The following is a 22733-nucleotide window of genomic DNA, read 5'->3' on the forward strand; positions in this document are numbered from 1 at the left end:
CCAATGTACGCATGTATCATGCAAATGTACAAAGTTTGAAATTTGCTTTAATTAAAAAATATTGAAATAAAATTTGTTATCAATGCTATGAATCTAAATCAAATTCACCACAGTAGCATAAATAAATAAAAAGGAGAAGATTTCCTTTTTGTTCAGTACTTGTGGCTCTTTAACTGATAGCATTAATCAGGTACAATCACTTCATCCTTGTTGCCCTAAGCTGTAATTATGTACATTCAACTACATGGTGAATTTACATCTCTAATGGTGACAGTTCTATCTTAAGATTTAATAATGAGGTGTTGTTGATTTACCAACTGATGTGATTAAATGCTCAACACCCAAACGCAACATTTGTTCTACACAATAATTGATTTATAGTCGGGGGAAATGCCGGCGGTATTATGCGCTCCCTTGCTGCCAAGGGCAACTGCGGTGTGACTGACCAGTAAAAACAGATTTTTGAAAAAGCTGATATTTATCTTGCATTATTGTATGCTCTTACAAATGTTATCGTGGCTGCACACTTTGTTAAAAAAGACAGACAAGCATTAAATGGTGAAAAACAGAGCACTATTTCTTGATTAAATTAGGGATTTTCTTTATTCTCAGTCATCAAAGATATGCTAGACTGGTTTGCAAACTATTTGGATAAAACTTCTTTTTAAGCAATGTTAACGTTTCCAATCACTTGTTAAATATGGGGAAACAAATTCAAAAGTGAAATCCTATTTGTATCACCCATAGGATTGTCACGTAACATGGTCCTATTAGTATCTCTAAAAGGCTGGGCCTGATTCTGTCCCACATAGGATTGTCACGTAACATGGTCCTATTAGTATCTCTAAAAGGCTGGGCCTGATTCTGTCCCACATAGGATTGTCACGTAACATGGTCCTATTAGTATCTCTAAAAGGCTGGGCCTGATTCTGTCCCACATTATTTTTCAACTCTTTTTACTCATGTTTCACTTTGAGTTTGATAGCCTGAGAACACCCACTGACACAACCTTAGTGACATTAATTTCACACTTATGACTTGAATGACACTCATCAATCATAAATGTTCATTCAAACTCTAAGCACTAAACACAATAATCACATTTCTAGCTTCATTCCAGTCAGCACAAAGAAACCCATTCACCACCCAACCCTTAAATTCCAAGTGAATTGAATTTCTATTTATTGGACTTGACTGCAGTACTACATGTAAATACCAGCAATTATACACAGGAACTATTGCAAGCAGCTGCATTACAATACAGACCAGAATATTCACATGGTTTTCAAAATGCAGCCATAATGTATCCATGACAATTATAATAAAATTCATCACATTAGAATTTATCTATCCTGCTACAATAACAGAAATGTGATTTGATGATTGTGAAATTTCATGACTCTATCAGCTTGTTCCAGTGGTTAGACTGCAGGACTTGCAATCACAATGTTGTGGGTTTGAATCCAACTAAGCTAACCACTGATTTCACAGGAGATTTACCTACCCTGTGCGCCACAAGAAAAACACAGCTAGCGATTTAGACACAGCGTGGATAAAGTGCAAGGCAAGCTCAAAGAGATTTTGAGAAAATCCTAAAAATCATGGAAAATCCCAAGAAAGCCATTTCCATGCATTTCTCAAGGAAACACAAGAGGTGTGATTATACTACACAGGTAGTGTACTGACAGTCATGTCACAGCAATGTAGTAAGTACCTTCAATTAACTATGTGTACAGGTGCACAAAAATGTTGATTCATCAAGCTTACCCTAAACAATTCTGGTCAACAGAGGTCTCACTTCATAATTTGGGGTGATGCAATTCTGTTTAAAAAAATCCCTAAAGACCCAATCTCAGTTATGTCGCTTGTTTTTAGTCTCAACTATCATGGTTTAACAAATAATGGAATAAACAACGTCAATGTTGGTTATTACTTTATTTTATAAGAATGGGGTCACATCAGTACAAGGGATACACCAGTTGGGACTGGCAATTTCATTAAAATAGGTCAACAAACTAAACTACGCCACCATGGTCATACATTTCACAATCACATATTTTTTTTAACCTGATACCCCAGTGGTTGTTATGCAACAAACAAACTTTTATTGTTGTTTTATTTCATCTTGAGTTGTTTTAGGGTTGTTTTGGGTTTATTTTTTCAGCATTTATACCACAGGTCATTTGGGTTTGAACAGCAGGTTGCAAAAGCTAATTCCACTTTGCCTACAACCCACAGTTGTTATATTCACTGCATACAATACATTGAAGTACTAATGTGACTAAGTAGAATAATGAATTTGATGAATTTAAATTCAACTGATAAGTATGTTAAAAGATCTATCCTCAATTATTTTTAAATTACACAATACCAAATATGTAAAGGTTGTTTTCAAAAACAAATTTACATACATGTTCGTTCTTGTGAAATTTGTGAAGACATTTTTTTTTTATTTGACAATATATGATATCGACTTGGACTTTGGCTCTGGTTAAATACCATTCAAATACACAAGACCTGGTAACTTATTACGCATTTATCTACTAAGTCAATAGTCCAAGATGTATTAAGATAGAAGAAACAGGAATGTACCGTCTGTTTCACAATCCTTGATCTGTCTCCATTTATACAAGGGTTCTTTTCTCATAGGAGTTTGGATCGAGTGGGAATCATACAAAAGCTACATATTAGCACAACAAAATATTACTTCACTAAACATTGCAAGCTATACATTGCCCATTTGCTTACAGCTATTAATCCCAATAACACCCCTACCATAACAAATTACCTGCTTAGCAAAAACTGGCAACAAGTCAAACGCAAGAATCAATACGACAATCGAGTCTCAGGCCATGCCGACTGCTCAATTGGAAATGATAAATGACCAAACTATTAATACTGAATATTTTTGTAATTACTGACTTACTTTTGAGATGCAGCACATGCAAAACAAGGTCCCACTAGTCTTCATCTTTCTTACCATGGCTCTACACTAGACTCACTGATGTTATTATAAGGAACAAAATCCTGCCACCACAACCGCTGCTTGCCAAACCCTTGTCTCAATCCGTGATCATTGATGAGTACAAGATTGCCGTAAAACACTGCCCGTCCTCACAGCGCACGTGGAATAACATTTACATTGCATTTAGGTGTCAGATACCCATGGTCAAACTCCCTCTTGCCGTCAAGTGGCTGTGATTTTCCATTTGTTCTGCGTGATTGTCACAGTGTGAGATAGAGATGTAAGGATGGTTGTGATACTCAACAGCTCTGTTGACACTAAACATTGACAGCAATTTGATCAAATTCACATCAGAACTAGTCACCTAAGAGTCTTGGGACGAGAGACTTTGTAAGGCGGAGTGAGATGCTCACAACTTTGTCACAGAACGCTGCACCATCATGAATATTCTATACATCATCTAATCTCTAAGTGCTAAATCAAGAAGTGTCTTATTCCAACCGTGCTTTATGTTTATTATCATAAACCTCCACTCCCATCAAATAGTCATGTTTTATTTAACAAACTGTATTATTGATGCCCGCCATAAAAATGGACATGATATAAATTGAAATACTCCTGGGATTTTTTTTGTACTGATTTGAATGAGGTTGATACTACATGTACTAATTACATGAGACTACCTCAGCATCGATGAATGACTTATACAATAAAGTTGTACTACAAATCAGCAAATACTCATTTGAATTTGGATTACATCACTACCAATAATTTACTGCAAACATCTAAATTTCCAATTAAGGAGTCGGCCGATTGAAACATAAAAAACGCAATTCTGCCAACAACCAATAAGGAATTATTCTGTCAATAAAAAATAAAAAAGTAAGTCACCAGTTCCTTTTGTTTTAAGGCTTTTCATTCAGGGTTTTTTAAGGTATTTGAAAACAATGTTTCACTTCAAAATGAACGTTGCAAAATTTAGTATGGAACCAGTTATACCTGGTAACAATGTATTGCAAATTGACCGCTAGCCTGGTTCTGAACGATCAATTTGTTTACCCTTTATAGCAAGATCCATCAATCAAGTAGACTTTAATCGTTGTTTGTTCCAAGCAATATGAGGTTGAAATCGCCAAATGGACAGGTCCTCCTTTTCGGTAGACTAAGATTCCGTATTAACCGGTTTGATCTGGGAGTTCCACATTTTCCTGGTACCTTCCTTAGGTTTAGTTTTAGGAACACTAACCCTGTCTGTTTCACAGGTCAACACAGTGTGATGTCCCGAGTGCATGACCAGTGCTTGCTACACGGTGAGCCTTCTGAGGGAGTCAAACATGTCCACCAATGTCAAGCTCACCCCACGCAATACGTTATGGGTGTGTTATCACATCAACCATTACTCACACATGAACACCTTGTACATTGACGTGTCTATATATACGCCTTGTCTTTATGTGTTTACACGTCATCTGGAAGTGAGTGGCAAACTATATTGCGGGGAACACAACCCCATGGTGGATGCATTGATTTACCTTCTAAGCGTAGTCCATGATCCTTACCCAATCAATTGTTCTTAGTATGTCATTTCATTGATCTGATGATCCTGGTCTTATTTACAGTGTGCATTTTAGACATGCACCATATCTTAACATGCAATTTGACTTCCAAGAAACAGCTGTGTGACTTAAAGGAACACGTTGCCTTGGATTGGTCGAGTTGGTCTTTGAAAAGCGTCGTAATCGTTTTTTATAAAATGCATGTGGGTAGAAAGATGTTGTAAAAGTAGAATACAGTGATCCACACAAACATGCCTCGAAAATGCATGGTTTTCCTTTTACCTCGTTGACTAACAGAGTCGGCCATTTATGGGAGTCAAATTTTTGACTCCCATAAATGGCTGACCGTGTTAGTTCGCACAGTTAAAGGAAAACCACGCAATTTCAAGGCAAACTTGTGTGGATCTTTGTATTCTACTTTTTTTTAAAGCATCTTTCCAACCTTATGCATTTAAAAAAAAACCGTTACAAACGTTTTTTATAGACCAACTCGTCCGATCCAAGGCAACGTGTTCCTTTAACTAACTAAAACAAGCATAGGTTATCCTGTTTAGATCTCAATACACACCACAACATAATGATTCAACTCTAATTCAGATCAAGATTCAATAAATACCCACACACAATCATTCAACGCGATATCTGTATTAATATTAATGGCCTTCTAACACACTCAAATCACACACACACATTCTACTATGCCTCCACAACACACAAACTAGCCAAGTCTTACCCATACACTCTCTAGTCTTTACCACCATTTGTGATCGATTTGAAAGCATTCCAACTGGCTTTTGAAATCCATTGAAACCCCTCAAGTAAAAACCTACCTGATCTATGGAGTCTATAACAGGGCCATGGACCCCTGTATGCTGTGCTTTCTTACCCCCTTTGAAGATTGAAACCACTGGGACTAAATCCACATACTTCTCCAGGTTATGATTTTGTAACTTCAATGGTTAACGCATTTATCACCACTAGGCAAACCCTATGGTATGATCACACAATACACCTTTGCCCTGATTGTAACAATAGAAACACCAGACTATTGTACATGCCTTCTACACACACAAACCTATCAGTACATGAGTATGTACACATGTACATGTCTATCTGCAGACCTTCTATAATTGTTCACTGAACAGTGGTAGTAATTGTACCCATAGCCTGGCACTATCCTCTCTGGAGTATCACTGCATGCCCGAATGGCCACATTGTTAACATGTACAGCTGGTAAAAAGCTTATGATCCTGAAGCAAACAACAGAGTTATTTATATCCAATGGGCGTTTATAACTGTAAAGCACAGTTATTAAATTAATCCCATCTGGAATAATGAACTAAAAGCTTTAACCAATACAATTGTTTATGTTCTTTAAGAATGAACTTGTCTTCACATTTTTAACTTTAGCTTGCAAAAATACAACACAAGCCAGGAGTAAAAAAAAACTTGAATATGTAAAGTATTGATGCCTCAAGCTGAATTGCCCTTGTACAGCATGTTATCTCAAAATACATCACAATGAAATTTCTACTACAGATGACAATCATGAAATGTTGAGAAAAAGCCTTTTAGAATCATAGCCTACATTGTTTACAAAAAATACAACATTTAACAAGTCAAAACTATGCCCAGTGGTCATTCAGATGCTTTACGACAAACATTATTTAATTATGTAATGCTTAGCAACATTTTACTGCAAACAGTCACCAACGCCATAATAACATAACCCACTGCTATCTGCTAAGCAAGTTTTGTAGACCATAGCAAATTCAAACATCCAGCAGCTCCATAAAATAATGAAATCATAGAGCAAGTATGAAATTCACAGATCCTTAAGCTCAGAATTCCCTGTACACATAGCATAGTGTAATCTGTTTATCTTCACTGCTTATTCTAGTTGGAGCAACTCATCCCTAGAAACAGGAAGATTATCAGCTTACCTGTAATTCCTGCTTGTCACTAGCCATCATAGCTTGCCTTCCGTTCAGTACGTGTTTAAGTGTAACACTGATTAATACAGATTGACATTACATCATATAATACCTCCTTACTGATCTAGATAGTATGTATACAACCATGGAGGTCTTGACACTCAGTGCCCTTTCCAATCTTAAATACAGTCATCGCTCTAAATCACGGTTCAATCCAACCAATACAGTAGGATGGTCACTTTCTTATTCACAAAGCTGCCAGCTTACTTGCACATTTTTTATTTATATTAACTATTTAAGCCAAAACAAAGATATTATTTCCTTACATTTAGAATTTAAAAATTGAATTGAAAAAAACAAAAAAATTATTAAGAATCTATTTATTTTAAATGATTTAAAATTTAGTATTAAAATTTAAGTTTTTAATCTAAAAATTATTTTCAGTAGACAGATTAGGAAACTTTCAATTTAGGCTTATATTTCTAAGTAACAAATGAAAGTAAACAATAATATTCAGTCAAGAGCAAACATTTTGTATTTATCTCAGAAATAAAAACCATGCTTTTTGTCTTACTTTTTATTCCAAAAATATTTTGTGTCTAATGTTTCCTGTTTTTAGGTTTTATTATAACTAGGACTTCAGGTTGCAAACATTTTCTTCTTACTTCTTATCTTTTTAAATTCTATTCAAAATTTAATTTATCCCCCAAATGATTTTATTTCTTCAAATAAAGTGAACCTTGACGAATTTGATTCCAAATAGATGGTCTACCACAACCATGAGAATCAAGCAAAGAGAAATTTGCCAGAAGCATTTTGAGATTCTTCTCCAAAACAGTATTGATCGGTTGCACTTCTATAAAAAGTGCATGCGCACACTGTGAATGTCAGCCAATCCTAGCGCGGAGTAATACCTTGATTTAAGGTATATATCTAGTCAAAGCAAGATAAATCTAATAAATTCTGTCCAGGAGGATATTGTTACAGCTTCTATGCCTCAGTAACACGCTCAAAAAAATCCCTCTTCTTAGTCCGCTGCCAAGCAATTGTACTAGAGCTTCTTGGTTTCCATGAAACGCTTTCAAGTCAATAAGCTATTTCTCCTTTCCATCTCCAACCAAACTGAAATCTTAGCCGAGACTTTATGCTTATTTTTTCCGTTAGAGCTTTGTTCTCACCTCAGGCAGCTTGGACTAAAAAACTGATGCTGTTCTACTTCAAACAATCCAACAGATTTTAAACAAGCACTTTCTTATAAATCTGCATTTGCTTTTTCCTGAGGACAAAGCACCCCTGACTAACATTCATAGCAGCGGATTGAAACTTGACACTCCAAAAACAGAAACATCAATAGAGGTGCCCCAAACAAGTTATCCTGCCTGTATTGAATGACTTTCATGGACATAAAAACATCTTTCAAATCATTACTATTTCACTCTTTTTCATTTAGGTGTACACTACTGAACCATATGAAAGAGTTTATGTGAGGTTAAATTTGAGTATTTCATGAGACATTAAAAGTGTTAAATTAACACCAAATAAGATTTCACAATTAATCAGATAATCTTTTAGTGATCAACAAAACTCCACAATTTCTTTGACTTTCCACCCAGATGAAAGCTGATACAATGACATTTAGAAAGCTATCCATTGATATTTATTTTCTTTCATTTCTTGTTCCCCCACCGAGTGATAAACAGGCAGAGCTCAATCTTAACTAGCCTCTTTAAGAACTACCACAATCAACATTAAATTGGTCCAGGCTAGGTCTTGCCAGTGGGTTTTTGTAACATTTTAATCCTGCAAGAAAAAAGGTCAAAACAAGGCTGTACTTCATAACAGAGGTATCAATTCTGGCATTTTAAGCCAGAGAGAGAAAAACGGAGTCAGGTTTAGTCTTCTTCCTGCAGGCAGAATAGAAAGTTAGCAGCATTCAAGATGCCAAAAGGTCTCTCCATACCTCTCAGGCAAAAACATCTTGAAGTTCAGTAACAATATTGTGTTGAAAATACAGAACTTTACCTTTTTAAAAATGGAAGGATGTGCAAAATCAACTAGAAAGGTATACCCCAAAAAATCATGTTACCATGTAGCAGTTAATGATATAATCTCACATTGCTAATAAAGGGAAAGTGATAAAACATGAGATGAATGCACACTAAACTAATAATAATGACAGCATTATGTAGGATTGCTTACAAGAACACACCATCTGCATTCTGCAATAACCATTCATAGTTATCCTGTTTGCCTCAGGCATTTAGATCTTTCAATTTATTCAAACCACAACTGTAATGTTTCATTGAGATTTGTTTCATGGGTTCATCAAAGTTCATACTTTCAAATTCATGGAATAAATCCAGTGCTACAATGTAAAAAATCTGCAGAGGGTTGTATGGTGATGTAGAGAAACTAAACAGGTGGTGAATCCCAATGTTCAAAGTGTTTTTTTTTCCTTTCATTCTTTTTAATATTTATCAATTTAACCATATCAATCAACTTTGTAGACACTTATCTGAGCCTACTTTATCACAGGTGCTCAAACATCTAGTGTTACATGATTGGTGTTAAGCCTTCAGCGACTTTTGCATATAATCATTTATCAGTGTCTCAGAAATGTTTCTCAGGGGAGAGTGAAATAAACAACTTTCATTTGATGGCTACAATTTTCTCTAGGAAACCAGGCTTTGAAGCTTAGAATCCTTCCGACATTAAATCTCTAGTCTGAGTCACATTCAGTGGCAGGAAACACTTGATGAACATTCTACGTGCATAGTAATAACATGAATGTTCAAGTAGTATGTTCTATGAGGAAACAATGAGAGTGGTGTGATATTTCAGAACTCAACAACTTCACAGGTCTGTAAGATGAGTAGCTTTGAGCTCAGGGGGTCAAGACTTGGGGGAGGGTCGTTAGTCTCAACTCAAATAAAATAACCTGTACTAGAATTAGAATCAGTCAATTTAAAACAACAATGTAAACAACAACAGACATTTTCTGTTTTCATATAATTATGTGGCAGTGATCAATCACAATGTAAATTCTTACACCTGTCTTTTTATGATGTCATAAATATTTCATTAATAGGAAAACACTGAAATGTCCTTCCTGTTCAGCTCAGGCCAATTTACTTTTAAGCAGTCAAAGGTCTACTCAACATTTCCAAGAAAACCCTTGAATTTATTCATCTTTGCTTTTCACTAACAACAAGCTACCATCCAGACAAAACTCAACACTTATCACACAGTTTGTTCAAATCAAATGATTAATGAAGGAAATGGTTAACCTTTACGAGTCATGTTTCAAATAAGCTTGACTTTTATATTTTAAATTGGAGGGGGTGCACATGTGAATTAAGTACTGCCACCCTTAAACTCACATTAACTCCATTTGGAAACGTCCTCCTCCTGGCAGTGAAACCTGCAGACATCTCCTCCACAAAATCCAACAGAATCAAACAAATTAAATGACAAACGACTCTGGGACTCCAGAGTCTCCACAACCATCCAAAACGCAGCAGTGAGTGTCAAACCCTGTAACATGAAGCAGTTAAATGCTCAGGGGCTTTATGCTGCTGACTAACTGTAGTGAATAAAGATTCTCACTCAGGGAATCTGGCCAATGTGACCTTGAAATTGACCTTTGACATGACCCTGTCATGGTTGCTGAATCACATAAATGGAGACCAGGCTGTATTTCACCATAGTTTACCATTGAGTGGTGTATAATGGCTACGACAGGTGTCTTTTTTCTAGTCTAGAAAAAGAAAATATAAGAAACTTCTGAAAGTTTTCAAAAGCATGAAAGAGGGGGCAGGGCAGAGAATGTTAGATTAATTAAAGGAAAAGTGTTGCCATTTTGTTCTTTTTACAGAGATAATACAGAAAAATTGGTACGGTTATGTCTGTGCATGAAGAACAAAATCTGAAGATGTTTTATGCAGAAATGCTTTTTATATTGAAATATTATTGTCCAATCCTTTCTCTATCTTTGAAGTGAACCAGTTTAAAAAATATTATTCTTTATCAGCAGCTACAGTCTTGTTACCAAGTAACATTTTTAGAGTAATGACAAAAGGTACACCCTCCTATTAACAATCCAGTGTTCGTTATTGCTCCAACCAGCAAACAGGAAAACAAAACATGGCAAACAAATATTGTTAAATTAATAAACTGAAGATCAAATTTCAGTATGAAAACATGTGAGTTTGTCATCAAAAACTAACTCTGAAGTTGGTTTTCAGTGTAGATGTAAACTAAGCATTCCAATCTCTAAACCTGACACATTTAATAATTCCAAAGCTTGGTCTAGTGTGTTATTTCTGCATCATTAGTTAGTGTTATAATCCAGTCAAGTCTGCATAGGCAGCGTCGCCTCATTCAAGCTTCTCTAATGTTAAAAAACAGAAAATGACGCTTACACAATAAAACCCCTGGTAGCATAATTTTGTATGGCATATTCTATGAGAATGCATTATGCATTGATGGCCCTTTCTGTATAGAGGTCTGATCACGGACTCCATTCATACATGGAATGTTGACTTAAGGCACACTAGAATATTGACAGGAACTGGTCCCAGGTGGAATTATAAAAAAATATCAAATTGCTAGGTTTACATTGTCTGCACTTTTTAGGTTAAATTTACTGAGGGAAATTAAGTTTTGTTTCAAATAATGAATCAAAGAATACTTTTTTAAGGAAAAAATTATGATGGTTTGTTTTCGTTAGATCAGTAGTGTTGAATGTTAATATTAGTCATCATTGCAAAAATCAAAAGACTAAAACGATATAGGGTCCCCATTCTTCAATTATTCCAGCTCTAGATAAACATCCTAGCCTGGTCTTACATACATTCCATCCGGAAACAGCCTCAGATCGTACATGTACAATCAAGGCTCCACTACAATAACAACATAGAAGCGCCTTGAACTTGAGACTAGCGCTATACAACTCTAGTACATGACAATGTTGTATAATGATATGTAAAATGCATAGCAACCCCAGGGATGAATTTAATAAAGCTGAGATGCTATCAAAGCTAGTATGAATATATCACAGTCTGACATCAACTTACTACGTACAGTAACGTAATTCCATCTGAATATGAAGGAATTATTCATTAGCCCGCTTAGGTTTGCATGAATGGAAATTTGAATTGGACAATCTGAATTTAATATGCATGAATATATTGGAGACAAATTATAAGATCTGATATTATCTAAAGCAAAATAAATATATTACTACCCTAAAGGGCATTTCTGTTTGTATTTTTTTTTCCCAACAAATAAAACAATTTCCAGTTTCTGTTTAAAAATTAAATGGTTATTTGATGCTGTTTCTTGAAACATTGGCAATTGCAATGAATGCACACAACACCAGCCATTCAATCAGTAATTTGAACTTATCAAGATCTCTGCACAAGTAAACATTTCTACAATGCCCTGAATGAAAATCACTGAAATGCATTAATGGCTTGATTTATTCAAGTATTTAGGCTAATTCATGTACATAAGAAAATGTACACGTGCAAGTTATAATGTATTTGAGAATGTGCATACGTACGCACTAGATTTTAATGACTGAAAATAAATTTTACTTTTTCATGGTCTATAGCAATAGCGCCCTCGTGTGCTTCAAGAAAGGTATGTTTTCAATACAATGTGAATAAATATTATTTGGTCCTTAGTGTAGTTTTCTGATTTATCTGAGGGCAAAAAAAATATATTTAAAAACGCAGACTAAAGTAGAAAGAACATCATGCCTGATAATTATAAACCGATTACAAACACATTTCCTAAATCATCAGAATATTTAATGATTTAGTGAGGTCAGTTATTGCATTGCTTCCAATAACATTTCGAACAGTTAAAAATAAATATTCAACTCACTCTTTTCTTTCATAGCCATTCCTAATCATAACATAAAATTGATGTCTAAAAACTTCTAATAATTGTTCCCACCATACACATCACACAAAGATAAAGAGAGATATTACCTACTTTGTAAACCCTCCTCGGTGGTCCAAAGATTCCAAACCTCATCCTTTCTCGAGCTGTCCTCATATATGAACAGCGGATCTTCACAGGTTCCGACAACGACCCAACAGAGCCCCTCGACTTGACTGAAATGTTATCCATGGCCCTAAGCCTGTGCTTTACAAAGCATCCCACCGCCAACTTGTTTATTATTCATGTTGCAATTTCCTTTGAGATTGCGTTTGAGATGGGCAAGTGGGCATTGGAGGAGCACACTTAAAGTTGTTGTCTTCGTCTCTGACAAGATGTCTGTGACCATGATGATGTCAGACTCTCCAAAGAAGATTATGGGTTAATGACCTTACATTGCACAAAGTAGAATGCAAGCATAAACACCAGATTAAACAAGCAAATCACAGAGATTTTCCTTGGCATTTAGCACGAAGCTTGTCCTGCACATCTCTCTGAGTATTACATCTTCAGAATCCTCTTAGATTTTGTAAACACAAACAGAAGTAACACATGATTCAAATTTAATGCTTTAGATCTTTCCAACAATTTGAAAGATTGAAACTTCATTTTTGAGTGTGTACTTTGCGCATCCTTATATACCACGTACAATGGCTTGTAGTTTGTTCTGATAATAAACTGCCCACATAGTGATTTATCTCTTCATTATAAACAGATGTCATTCTCAATCAAAGAAAACAAGCCATATTTGTAAGGACTTTCAAACACAGCAATATTGTACATAAAACAATCAAGATGCCTCATGCTAAAGCTATATCCTTGTTTTAAAGGTACAAAAAGCTACACAGAATAATCAATGAATCAAATTATGAAGTAAGCAAATCGAAGGTGATTTCTTCTGGGAGAGACACACTCTCCAGATAAACTCCCTACAGAGCTGTCACTATGAAAGATGAGTTTCCATTCCACTGAGACAAAAGCGATCCATAAAATCAAGTCATCCAAAGACAAATATTAAGCAGCAGGAAAAGAGTTTACTTTTTTTCTTTTAACTTCACCAGCACTTGAGATGTTTTATAAACCTCCTTGTAACTACTCATCCAAATATAGATCCTGTCTGTAGGCTGCACAGGACTCTAGAAGAAAACAGCTGGACCAATAAACAGGCGGCATAAACTGGTTTACTTCCATTAGGTTCGTCTTTACTCAAAGTGTCTGCTGATAGCACTGGTACTAAAAAACATTCTCCACTCAAAAAAAAAAAGGTGCTTCAAAGTCCTTCAGAAAATGATAGCCTTCAGATTTCCATCATGAACTGATTGCAGAAACAATGAGTAGAAATACAAAGATTTGTTATAAAAACTTCTTGGAAGATGATAAGGTGATTTGTGGATAGCATCTTCTCACAGCTCAAGGAATGATGATACTACCTCATGTGGCTGGTCTGTCTGTACACCACGTCTTACTCCTCCTTCAACCCAGGTCTAGAAGACATTCCAAACATAAACATTCATCAGCTCTGTCAGGAGACGGTATTTCAAGACTGCAGGAGATGAGTGTGATTGTATACACAGTGTGATCTATAGACTGTATGCAAGCAGCCAAAGGGTGAATGTGCACATTTATACAACTGCTTCAATTAAGCATTGTTGTTTCTACACGTATGCAGTTTTGTCATCACACAAAGGGTACAATGGTTTTCAAACTACCCCAAAACAAAACAAATTGCCAGTAGGCCGTAAGACAAGTGTGTTTTGTTTTCCCTTCATGTTCAAATTGCCAGTAGGCCTAAAGACAAGTGTGTTTTGTTTTCCCTTCATGTTCACAAAGTAATGTAAAATGGTTTTAAAACTACCCCAAAACAAAACAAATTGCCAGTAGGCCTAAAGACAAGTGTGTTTTGTTTTCCCTTCATGTTCACAAAGAAATGTAAATCAGTCAGTAGATATATATTGCTTTCTGAACTGCTTCTGAATCTAATTAGCAAAAATAATACCTTGAGGCGAATCATACAATACGAATGACGATGCAGTTTTTTTTTCTTCAAAAAATTGTAAAATTTCAGGCCTGGAATTACAAGAGGCCATAAAGGTCATGGCTGGCCTTGCCCTGGTCTAGGCATCGGTGCCCCTTTAAAAAAAATTAACAGACGAAACATATCCAACAGAAATTTGTTGCCCATCAAAGATGAATTTCCTGGACTGAGATTGTGTGCTGAACAGCTCCATGCAATAAGAACCTTTATTATGGTTTGTGTATGTTCATAAACTCTCTACATGTTCAGTAGTTTTAAGTTCATCATGTTAACATGTCAGCCATTTGTCAAACTCTAACCCAGTTTCAGCTAATTGAGGAGATGGTGCTGGTTGAAAAAAAAGCTATGGTTTTGACTTACAATTACACAGAAAACAAGATATTGTTAAAGATGTGTAACTTTTAAGGAAATCAACACTATTTAAAATATCATACGTTAAAAGCAGTTTGATTTCATCCACACCTTTAATCCATTATAATGCTCAAATGTGTCCAACCAGAACTTTTTTGAATTGTTTGCTTTTCTGTGAATCCCTTTTTTAACAAAACAACGCCCTCATGTGGCCATGTATGAGCAGACACGACAAATCATTTAAACTACCAGTTCTATAAAACCAATAAGCGTCTTGAACCTTCCGAATACAGACAGGGGACCAGTCTACAAAGACAGCTGATCATACCCCATAGTAGAATTCACATTTCATGAAGACGGTTCATAAAGAGTTCAGTCTGTATTTCTTGAAGTCTTCATTGCTCAGTCACGACAAGAGTTCCATGAAAGAGCAAAATCAATGCCTACTGTTCAGTGTAGGTCAAAAAACCCAAGGCCTTATTATATAAAGGGATGCAATTTGAAAACCAAGGTTCAGGCGCCTCCTTCATTTTAAACCTTTTTGGTCTGAAGCCTTTGCTTGAACCTAACATTACTAAACAACATACGTATTTTGTAAGATTCCTTATTGACATCAGGTTAATATTGGCTCCAAAAAAGTTGTATCTTCAACACTAGTATCCATTTTAATATATCCTGTTGTGGTGTTTTTTATCTTCATTGGGAACCCTCTTAAACCCATATGACTCCTTCATAACATTGAACTCAAAGAGAAATCCTTACCCTAATTATCCCAATTGAGCTAATACCCCCCCCCCCCCCCTCCTTAACTAAACAGTCTCTCTCATTAATTGGGTAAAATCCTGGTAAACCCTTGGGTACCCCTTCTGCAGTATAATGTACCTCACACATGAGGTGGAAGTATTTTGTGTCTTACATTATGTTGTGGGTAGCCATGTTAGCCAGGTAATTGCAGAGAGGAGACTACATGTCACCATTAGCTGAGAGTATATGGGGCTTTTCACAGCAGCAAAGGTGTCAGTTGACAGGGAATTATAAATTTAATTACTCAGGCTACATCATTATTTAACATCCATAGAGAGGAGGCCTCTTATATTATAACACATCAAATATTGAATGCCACCAGTATGTGTGTGTGCATAAACATGTCTTATACATTACTGGGTGAACAAACTCTGGCTGGATGGTAAAGTTCATTGGTTGTAAGCTGAACCAATTGTATCATCTTGCTTCAACATCTTAAAGATGCTGTACTGTCTCACTCTCTGCATATGATTCCCATGCACAGAGCCTTACTCTATGCTGGGCCAAGGATAGTGCACTGTGTTTCCCAGTAACATGTGTCTCTATTGCCAACCATTCGCATAGCAAGATTTGCAGTAAGATGTGTCTCTATTGCCAACCATTCGCATAGCAAGATTTGAAGTCAAGATAAATCATCCACTAATTCAATGGACTTATTATTTTACTCAGAAATGGCATCGGAACAAAAGAATCAAGGGGAGAAAACAATTTAGCCAGATTACTGACCAAGAACATCTGGTTTGAAACTCGTATCAGCGACAACAGCAAAAAAAGCTAGACAGCATTCCTTGGGCCTTAAATTCTGAAATCATAAGACTTGAGTTTGGCTGTGATGTACTATACCACCTTTAAGCAGCTTTAATGATCCTTGCCCTACTCCCTCTGGGAATTCCAACCATTGCCAGTTGGTCATCATATAAAGGTTACTGATTATCAACCAATAACTCCCTAGAGTGAATCTGTACTGTCTCTGCCCTACAACCCCAAGAAACATGGTGGGTCAAGTTATGACTTTCTCTTCTTCAAGACACAAATTAATGGCAGGGGAACAGAATGTTAGAGATTCCGCTGGATTGGATGTAAATAGAAGAAATGCAATCCAATTTGTGGGTGTAAAACTGGACTGGCCAGCCTCGTTCTTAAAATAGTAGAGATTATTTAATATAATGAGGACATATGTCTGGAGGGATGGTTTCAATTATCCAAATAGAAGGTGAATCTAAATCTAACTTACAACCCACACATGTGAAGATGGACACTTCCAAGGCCAAGACAAGCCAACCAAGTAAGAATACATGTGTACTATGGAGTAAGGACCAACAATTTATGACAGAGGGTTCTTGTTATGTATCAAGGAATAGAGGTGGGGGGAAATGGCCAATAGAAAACAAATTGAAAAACAGCAGTAAAAACACAGATGCCTCTGATGTCATTAAAAGATGTCATGGACATTAAATAATATTAATGTAAATTTGTGGCAAAGTCCTTTCAAAGTTCTTACAATCCGACAAATAAAGTTATTTAAAAACATTGCAAATAAGGTCATAACAAACCTACCAACTCTATTGATTTTTTTTCTAGAAATAAGAGCAGTTATCTACATGTATTCCGATGAGAAAACCCTCATTTGGAAGAACAAATTTACGAGAAAAAATACTGACACACCTAACTAAACTTTCAAACAAGCTGAATGAACTAAAGTATGTTTTTTAAATTTGTGCAAATCAAAGTGCAATTGCTCAATAAAAAATAAAGTAAAAATAGTTTGTACATTTGAGCATGTGCACCCTATGTATATCTGAACAGGTGCAATGCCTAGTGTGAAATTAAAATCAAGTTACCCTTATCTCCGATTTCAAATAAATCATCCAATAACTTCAGATTATTCAATTCTTCTCACGCTGGTCCCAACTTCCCTGTCCCAGATGTAACATTAATGTGTTATGTACTTATGTTACATACACTAAGGAGAGATAAAACCAAGATACTTCACAGCATGGGAACTAAAGCTAGAAATGCAAAGAGTGTTTTTATTTGTGATGTGATGAGGCCGGTGGGAGGTTGACAAGAATGGCGTTTTGATTGAACGATGCAGGAGGTTTAATTCTAAAACTCCTAGACTTATACAGCTGACTCCAACTATCAAACATCATGGCTTCATATCGGCTTTAGGCCATCAAATAATTGTCCTAGTTTCAAATTCTAAAGAGTCTGTGTTCATATTTGTGCAGAGGGAATAAACTTCCAGTTTAGCAGTTCATTTTCCTGTCGAAGTTCTTATGGTATGAGTACCAATATATATTTGTCATTTACTTCAAAATACATGTCTGTATTTATTTTTTAAATATGTCAAAACAATGTGTCTAATCTTTTGACCTTGTCTCATAGGTGAACTGCTCTAATATAGTAACTGATGAATTGCACTAATTCCAAAATAATATCATGAAAACTTAGCTTGAAAAGAAATCTTCATTATTACTGGTTCAGCTTTCCAGTGAAGCTTCATAACAATAATAGCAGTGAATTGACTTATAAATATTACAAACACATAGTCGGCCCAATGGTCCATAATTAACCTTTCAAGAGAAGCTGTTATAAACTGTCATTTCATCAGCTGAGCTGATGATGACATTTAAGTATCTCCCTCCTGGACAGATCTGACTGAGCTTTGATGATCTCTCTAGAGTTGACTTCTAGTCATACAGTGTTCATCTTACAAATAAACTAGAAACACTTGAAGGTAGGGTCATACTTTGGTCATGAAAAGTCAAGAAATTGCATAATTGTTATCAAAAAGCCAGAGTCGACTCTTAAAAGGTTTTCATAGGCATCCTACAAAATGATTTCTTCTGAATCCTCTGTCCGTTTAAATAGTGAATACTGCCCTCAATACAACCAGAGATGCGGTTGGTATCCGCTGTAACCTCGCTAATATACTGGACCACTGTACACAACTGAAAAAACTGGTACATCTTGAAGCTTTTTTTAATTTTGTGCCTATAGATAAATGACCTTCTAAGATTATCAACCTGTACTTACCTGCACATACTTACCAAGTTTCACCAATAGAGGGGGCTATTGATCTTTCCTATTGACTGATTATCACAATACACATTGGACTTGATTAACAGTAAGAATAACTTTGTATGGATTTATATAACATTAAACCTGACAAAACGATTTATAACTTGTACTTCAGTGTAAATCTTAGTCTCAGATCCCATTTAAAACAGAAATTCTTATTTTGAATTGTCTAAATCAAAGAATTCTGAATATTTGGAAAGTTTTATTGTTTTGGTTTGTTTTGATTCTAAAACAGAAACAATTATGTTTACTTTCTTCACACACCCTACCAAACTCTCCAAATCAATACAATCATTTTGCATGATTTGGATGAATCTAACATGATTTTGTGGGGCCAGTTAACAATAATTATCATGAGTTCTTCAAACTTTCAGTTATCAACCCTAAAAACTCTTCAGGTAACTCTCAGTTTTACTAATTTCTATCAAATAAAAAATGGAAACATGACTTTCAAAAATTTTATCTTGGAGAGAGCAAGGCCATTTTGTTTTGCTATGGGCACTTCGATTGCAGAATCATAAAGTCTATGAAAGGGGCACCAAGGCCAAGATCAGGGCAACCAAGTTCAAGATCAGGGCAACTGAAGCTACAGCCTCTGTGTATTTCCAGCCCCGTAACATACTGTACATACCGGTGAGTTATCTGGGCGCATTGGAGTTGCATACGTTTGTTGTTCCCATTTGGAGGCCACTTCAAGAGTTTCCATGGTTTTTTGAGTGACACTTTTACTACCGTCCATCAAGGTGGCTTCGTAAAACTCTTGAATATCTAATGTGGAAGGAAATAAACAATACAAGTTTGTAAAATGACAGTTTTTATAAAATATATTAAATATGGCAGGCATCATGTGGTAAAACTGGAAATTCGACAGTGTTTATTAAGTTATTGCATCTTGAAGAATTTTTGACATAACGATCAAACTATTAAAATGGAATACGACAAGAAATGGATTGCCCTTTAAGAATAATGGAGTACTTTTAAAATAAACCAACCGACCCGCCAAACAATACCCCCATTTCTGTATTGAACTGGTTCCACTTTAAAATATGTTTGGCTAGTTGTTTGTAGCGTACATGAAAGGGGTAAACATTCTACATGAAATGTTCCAATCCCAAATGTCTGGTACCCTTTTCATTCACCACTCAAATACCAGTTGATTTTTATAGCTTTTTATAGCTTATTTCCAACATGGCAGCCTTGTGCGTTTCAAATCAAATCAGCCAATTTCAGTTCCGCAGAGAAAACCTTAATTGCATCTTCCCCTCCCGCCCACGCTAGCAGACAAGCCAATTTAGTGCCATACAAAGCATGTAGGCACTTCAAATATTCTGAAAAGCATCTAGGCTGTCTTTGCTACTATTGTGGGGTTTTTTTTTTTAATTTTCATCCATCTTTGGGCCTGGAATGCCCCCTCACAATGAATCTTCATTTCAGAGCCAAACAAAAATTCTATATCATTGTCTCCAAAGGGAATGTTGTTTATTTTGTTAATTAAAATTAAAGACAGCTTACAAAATAGAGTAATTTGTGAGTTGATTCAGGGTCAATTTTAACTATGTTAGGAAGGGTCACAGTGTGTTTGTACACAATAAAACATGCAATGTATGTTCAAGGATCAACTACAGACAGTTAATGTAGAATGCATCATTTTAAAAACCTACCTACAGTACATGCTCAAACAAGATGTTTCAGCCACTACTTTAACAAACTCATGTGCCAATAGCAACAAAAAACATCAATTGCAGCTAGCAATTTAACTCGGACATGCTTTAGTCTTGCAAAAATAAAGACAAATCTAAACAAAAATAAACTAAAATACAAACCCAAATAGCATGATGCATGAACATTCACTGCATTATGATAACAAGATAATTCACTAAACTTGAATAGCCCCCTCTGTTGACGATAAATGTAACCTAATGAATAATGCATGCATGAAGTGCATAGCATATTACCTGGGGCTTAACTCAATAACCTGCATTAAAGTGGTCAAGAAAACGCTGCCTGGGGGTTTAAGTCACAGGCTTACAGGTGATTTGTGTGTGGGAGGAGGGGGGGGGCGGGACATGCAACAGACGCTCTGTGTCTTGTATACAGAAATAAAAACAGGCACCAAAAACAGGCACAAGACTATAAAACAAAATAACCAAAGGATCTTTGAAACAAACATCTCAGACACATTAACAAAACTTATTCTGTTTTAACTAATTTTAAATTTATAACAAGTTTGGAAAAATTGCTCTATTGCAAAATTGCTAAGCGATGACAGTTCTTACTTTTAACAGGTCTCCAGCCAACATAATGTTCATTGTTTGTGACTTGTTCCCTTAAAGCAATATATTCTGCTTGACCAGCTTTTGTTACTCTGTGCTTGTTTTATGGCCACAGAAAGTAAAGAGGGAAATGTGCTGTATGGTTCATTGTTAAATGTCTAGAATATATAGTACCCACAAAGTAATTCATCCCCTATCTTTCTGATTCTTCTTCTATTCCGTGTCCAACCCCCTCACACCAACCTACTTCTCCTCCCGAACCCCCTTTCAGAACCAACAATATATCATATGTATACCATTCAAACATAATTCACATGCTTAGGAATCTTAGTCATGCCTTTCTACTTTTCTCTTTTCATTCACCATTTCTGGATACCGCTTTCCAACATGCCTCTCCTCCAAAAAAAAGTAAAAGTAAAAGTAAATGGTATTCTAAAACAACTAAACAGGAAACAGGGACGACACTATAGGGATTATAAACTACACTGACACACTGTCTGACACACACTACAAGTATGAAGGAGAATCTGGGGCTTACTTTGATCAACGGGTAACAAGACACAGGCGTCCTGAATATCTGCAAACAATTTGAAGAAAAACAAAAAAATACTTTGAACTTTGGACTTAAATGTCAAAGGTCAAAAAAGACTCAAAAGATGAAGTTGATCATGAGTGGAAAGATTTGGAATTTTGTTCTTGTATGAAATATGCAATAAATGAAGATGACATGCCTTTTTTTATAGGAGTGGTTAGCTGACTCGGTGGATGGCAGCATGATGATTTGTATTGGATTCACCAGACTATATTACTATTATAAAAAGATAAATTTGGCTTGGTTGTTGGCTGCAGCTAGCTTTCATGACAGTGTAATGTGTTATCTTGTTATATTATCGAGCCATGTCTGCAGACTAAGGCCGAATCCAAATTGGCGTCTACAGCTATGGCTAAGGCTGTTGCTATGGGTGTTGCTAAGGATGTCTTATACCTCAACCCATGATGAAGCAGAAATCTAGCTGTAGCCCTAGCTGTATTCACCAATTAGGACACAGCCTAAGCCACTAATTAGTGCCATTGAAACCCCCCCCCCCCCCAACAAGAGTCTCGCTCTAGAAGACACTTTGATTCACCATCACTTGAATTAAAATCAAACCAGTGAATAGCATTATAAAGACATTCCAATTAAGTGTTTAATCCACTTCAAACCAAATGAACTTAATTGAGTCTCTATAAACCAACTGCATTAACGATTAACTACTTGCTCAATCACAAGAAGATGATCATCAGTAGCAAACAAGTTGTACTGAAGAATAATATGCATACTAATCAAGAAGAAAGGTAAAACAATAAGGTAAAAAAGTTTGATTTGGCAGCCCTGGTAAAACTGTGAATGTTAGTACACGTCAATGATAAGTTACCATGGGAACAGGAATTTAAGGAAGGGAAAACAATGAAGTGAAACAGAATTTAATAAGTACAATGTGCGATGCTGGAAGTGCACATGGCTCATCATGACAAAATGATACAATGTGGTAAAGATACATACGTGTAGGTGAATGTACTGGACAAAATAGTTTGCTCATAATCTGCTAAGCATCATAATAATTCTCCTCAGCAAAAACTTATATTATGTTCTGCTTCAGCAAATTCTGCCACAATATGGTTATTGCTACGAGGCAGCTCTTATAACTACAATGGACCCGTAAGATTAAGCTGGTAAGCACAACATTTCTTGCTTAGCATTGCAATTTACCCAATTGACTATCAAAAACCATTAATTGATGAATG

At 35.8% G+C, this 22733-nt stretch overlaps 1 protein-coding gene across 7 annotated transcripts in view; it reads right to left on the minus strand.

Moving 5' to 3' along the window:
- Window positions 1-22733, minus strand: part of LOC117298381 (disks large homolog 2-like) — an 88691-nt gene that overhangs the window by 48085 nt on the left and 17873 nt on the right. Inside the window, exons 3-4 of one of the 7 annotated variants that reach the window (XM_033781613.1) lie at window positions 21487-21525; window positions 19307-19443 (exon numbers count right to left, since the gene is read on the minus strand). In XM_033781613.1, coding sequence (XP_033637504.1) covers window positions 19307-19443; window positions 21487-21525 — 176 coding nt within the window. Of the gene's footprint in view, window positions 1-2926; window positions 3155-6464; window positions 6507-9835; window positions 10003-12455; window positions 12609-19306; window positions 19444-20498; window positions 20515-21486; window positions 21526-22733 lie in introns of those variants that run through there. The other 6 variants (XM_033781617.1, XM_033781614.1, XM_033781615.1 and 3 more) reach the window with 6 other exon arrangements.

Source organism: Asterias rubens, chromosome 13, assembly GCF_902459465.1.
Source record: "Asterias rubens chromosome 13, eAstRub1.3, whole genome shotgun sequence".
Taxonomy (NCBI): domain Eukaryota; kingdom Metazoa; phylum Echinodermata; class Asteroidea; order Forcipulatida; family Asteriidae; genus Asterias; species Asterias rubens.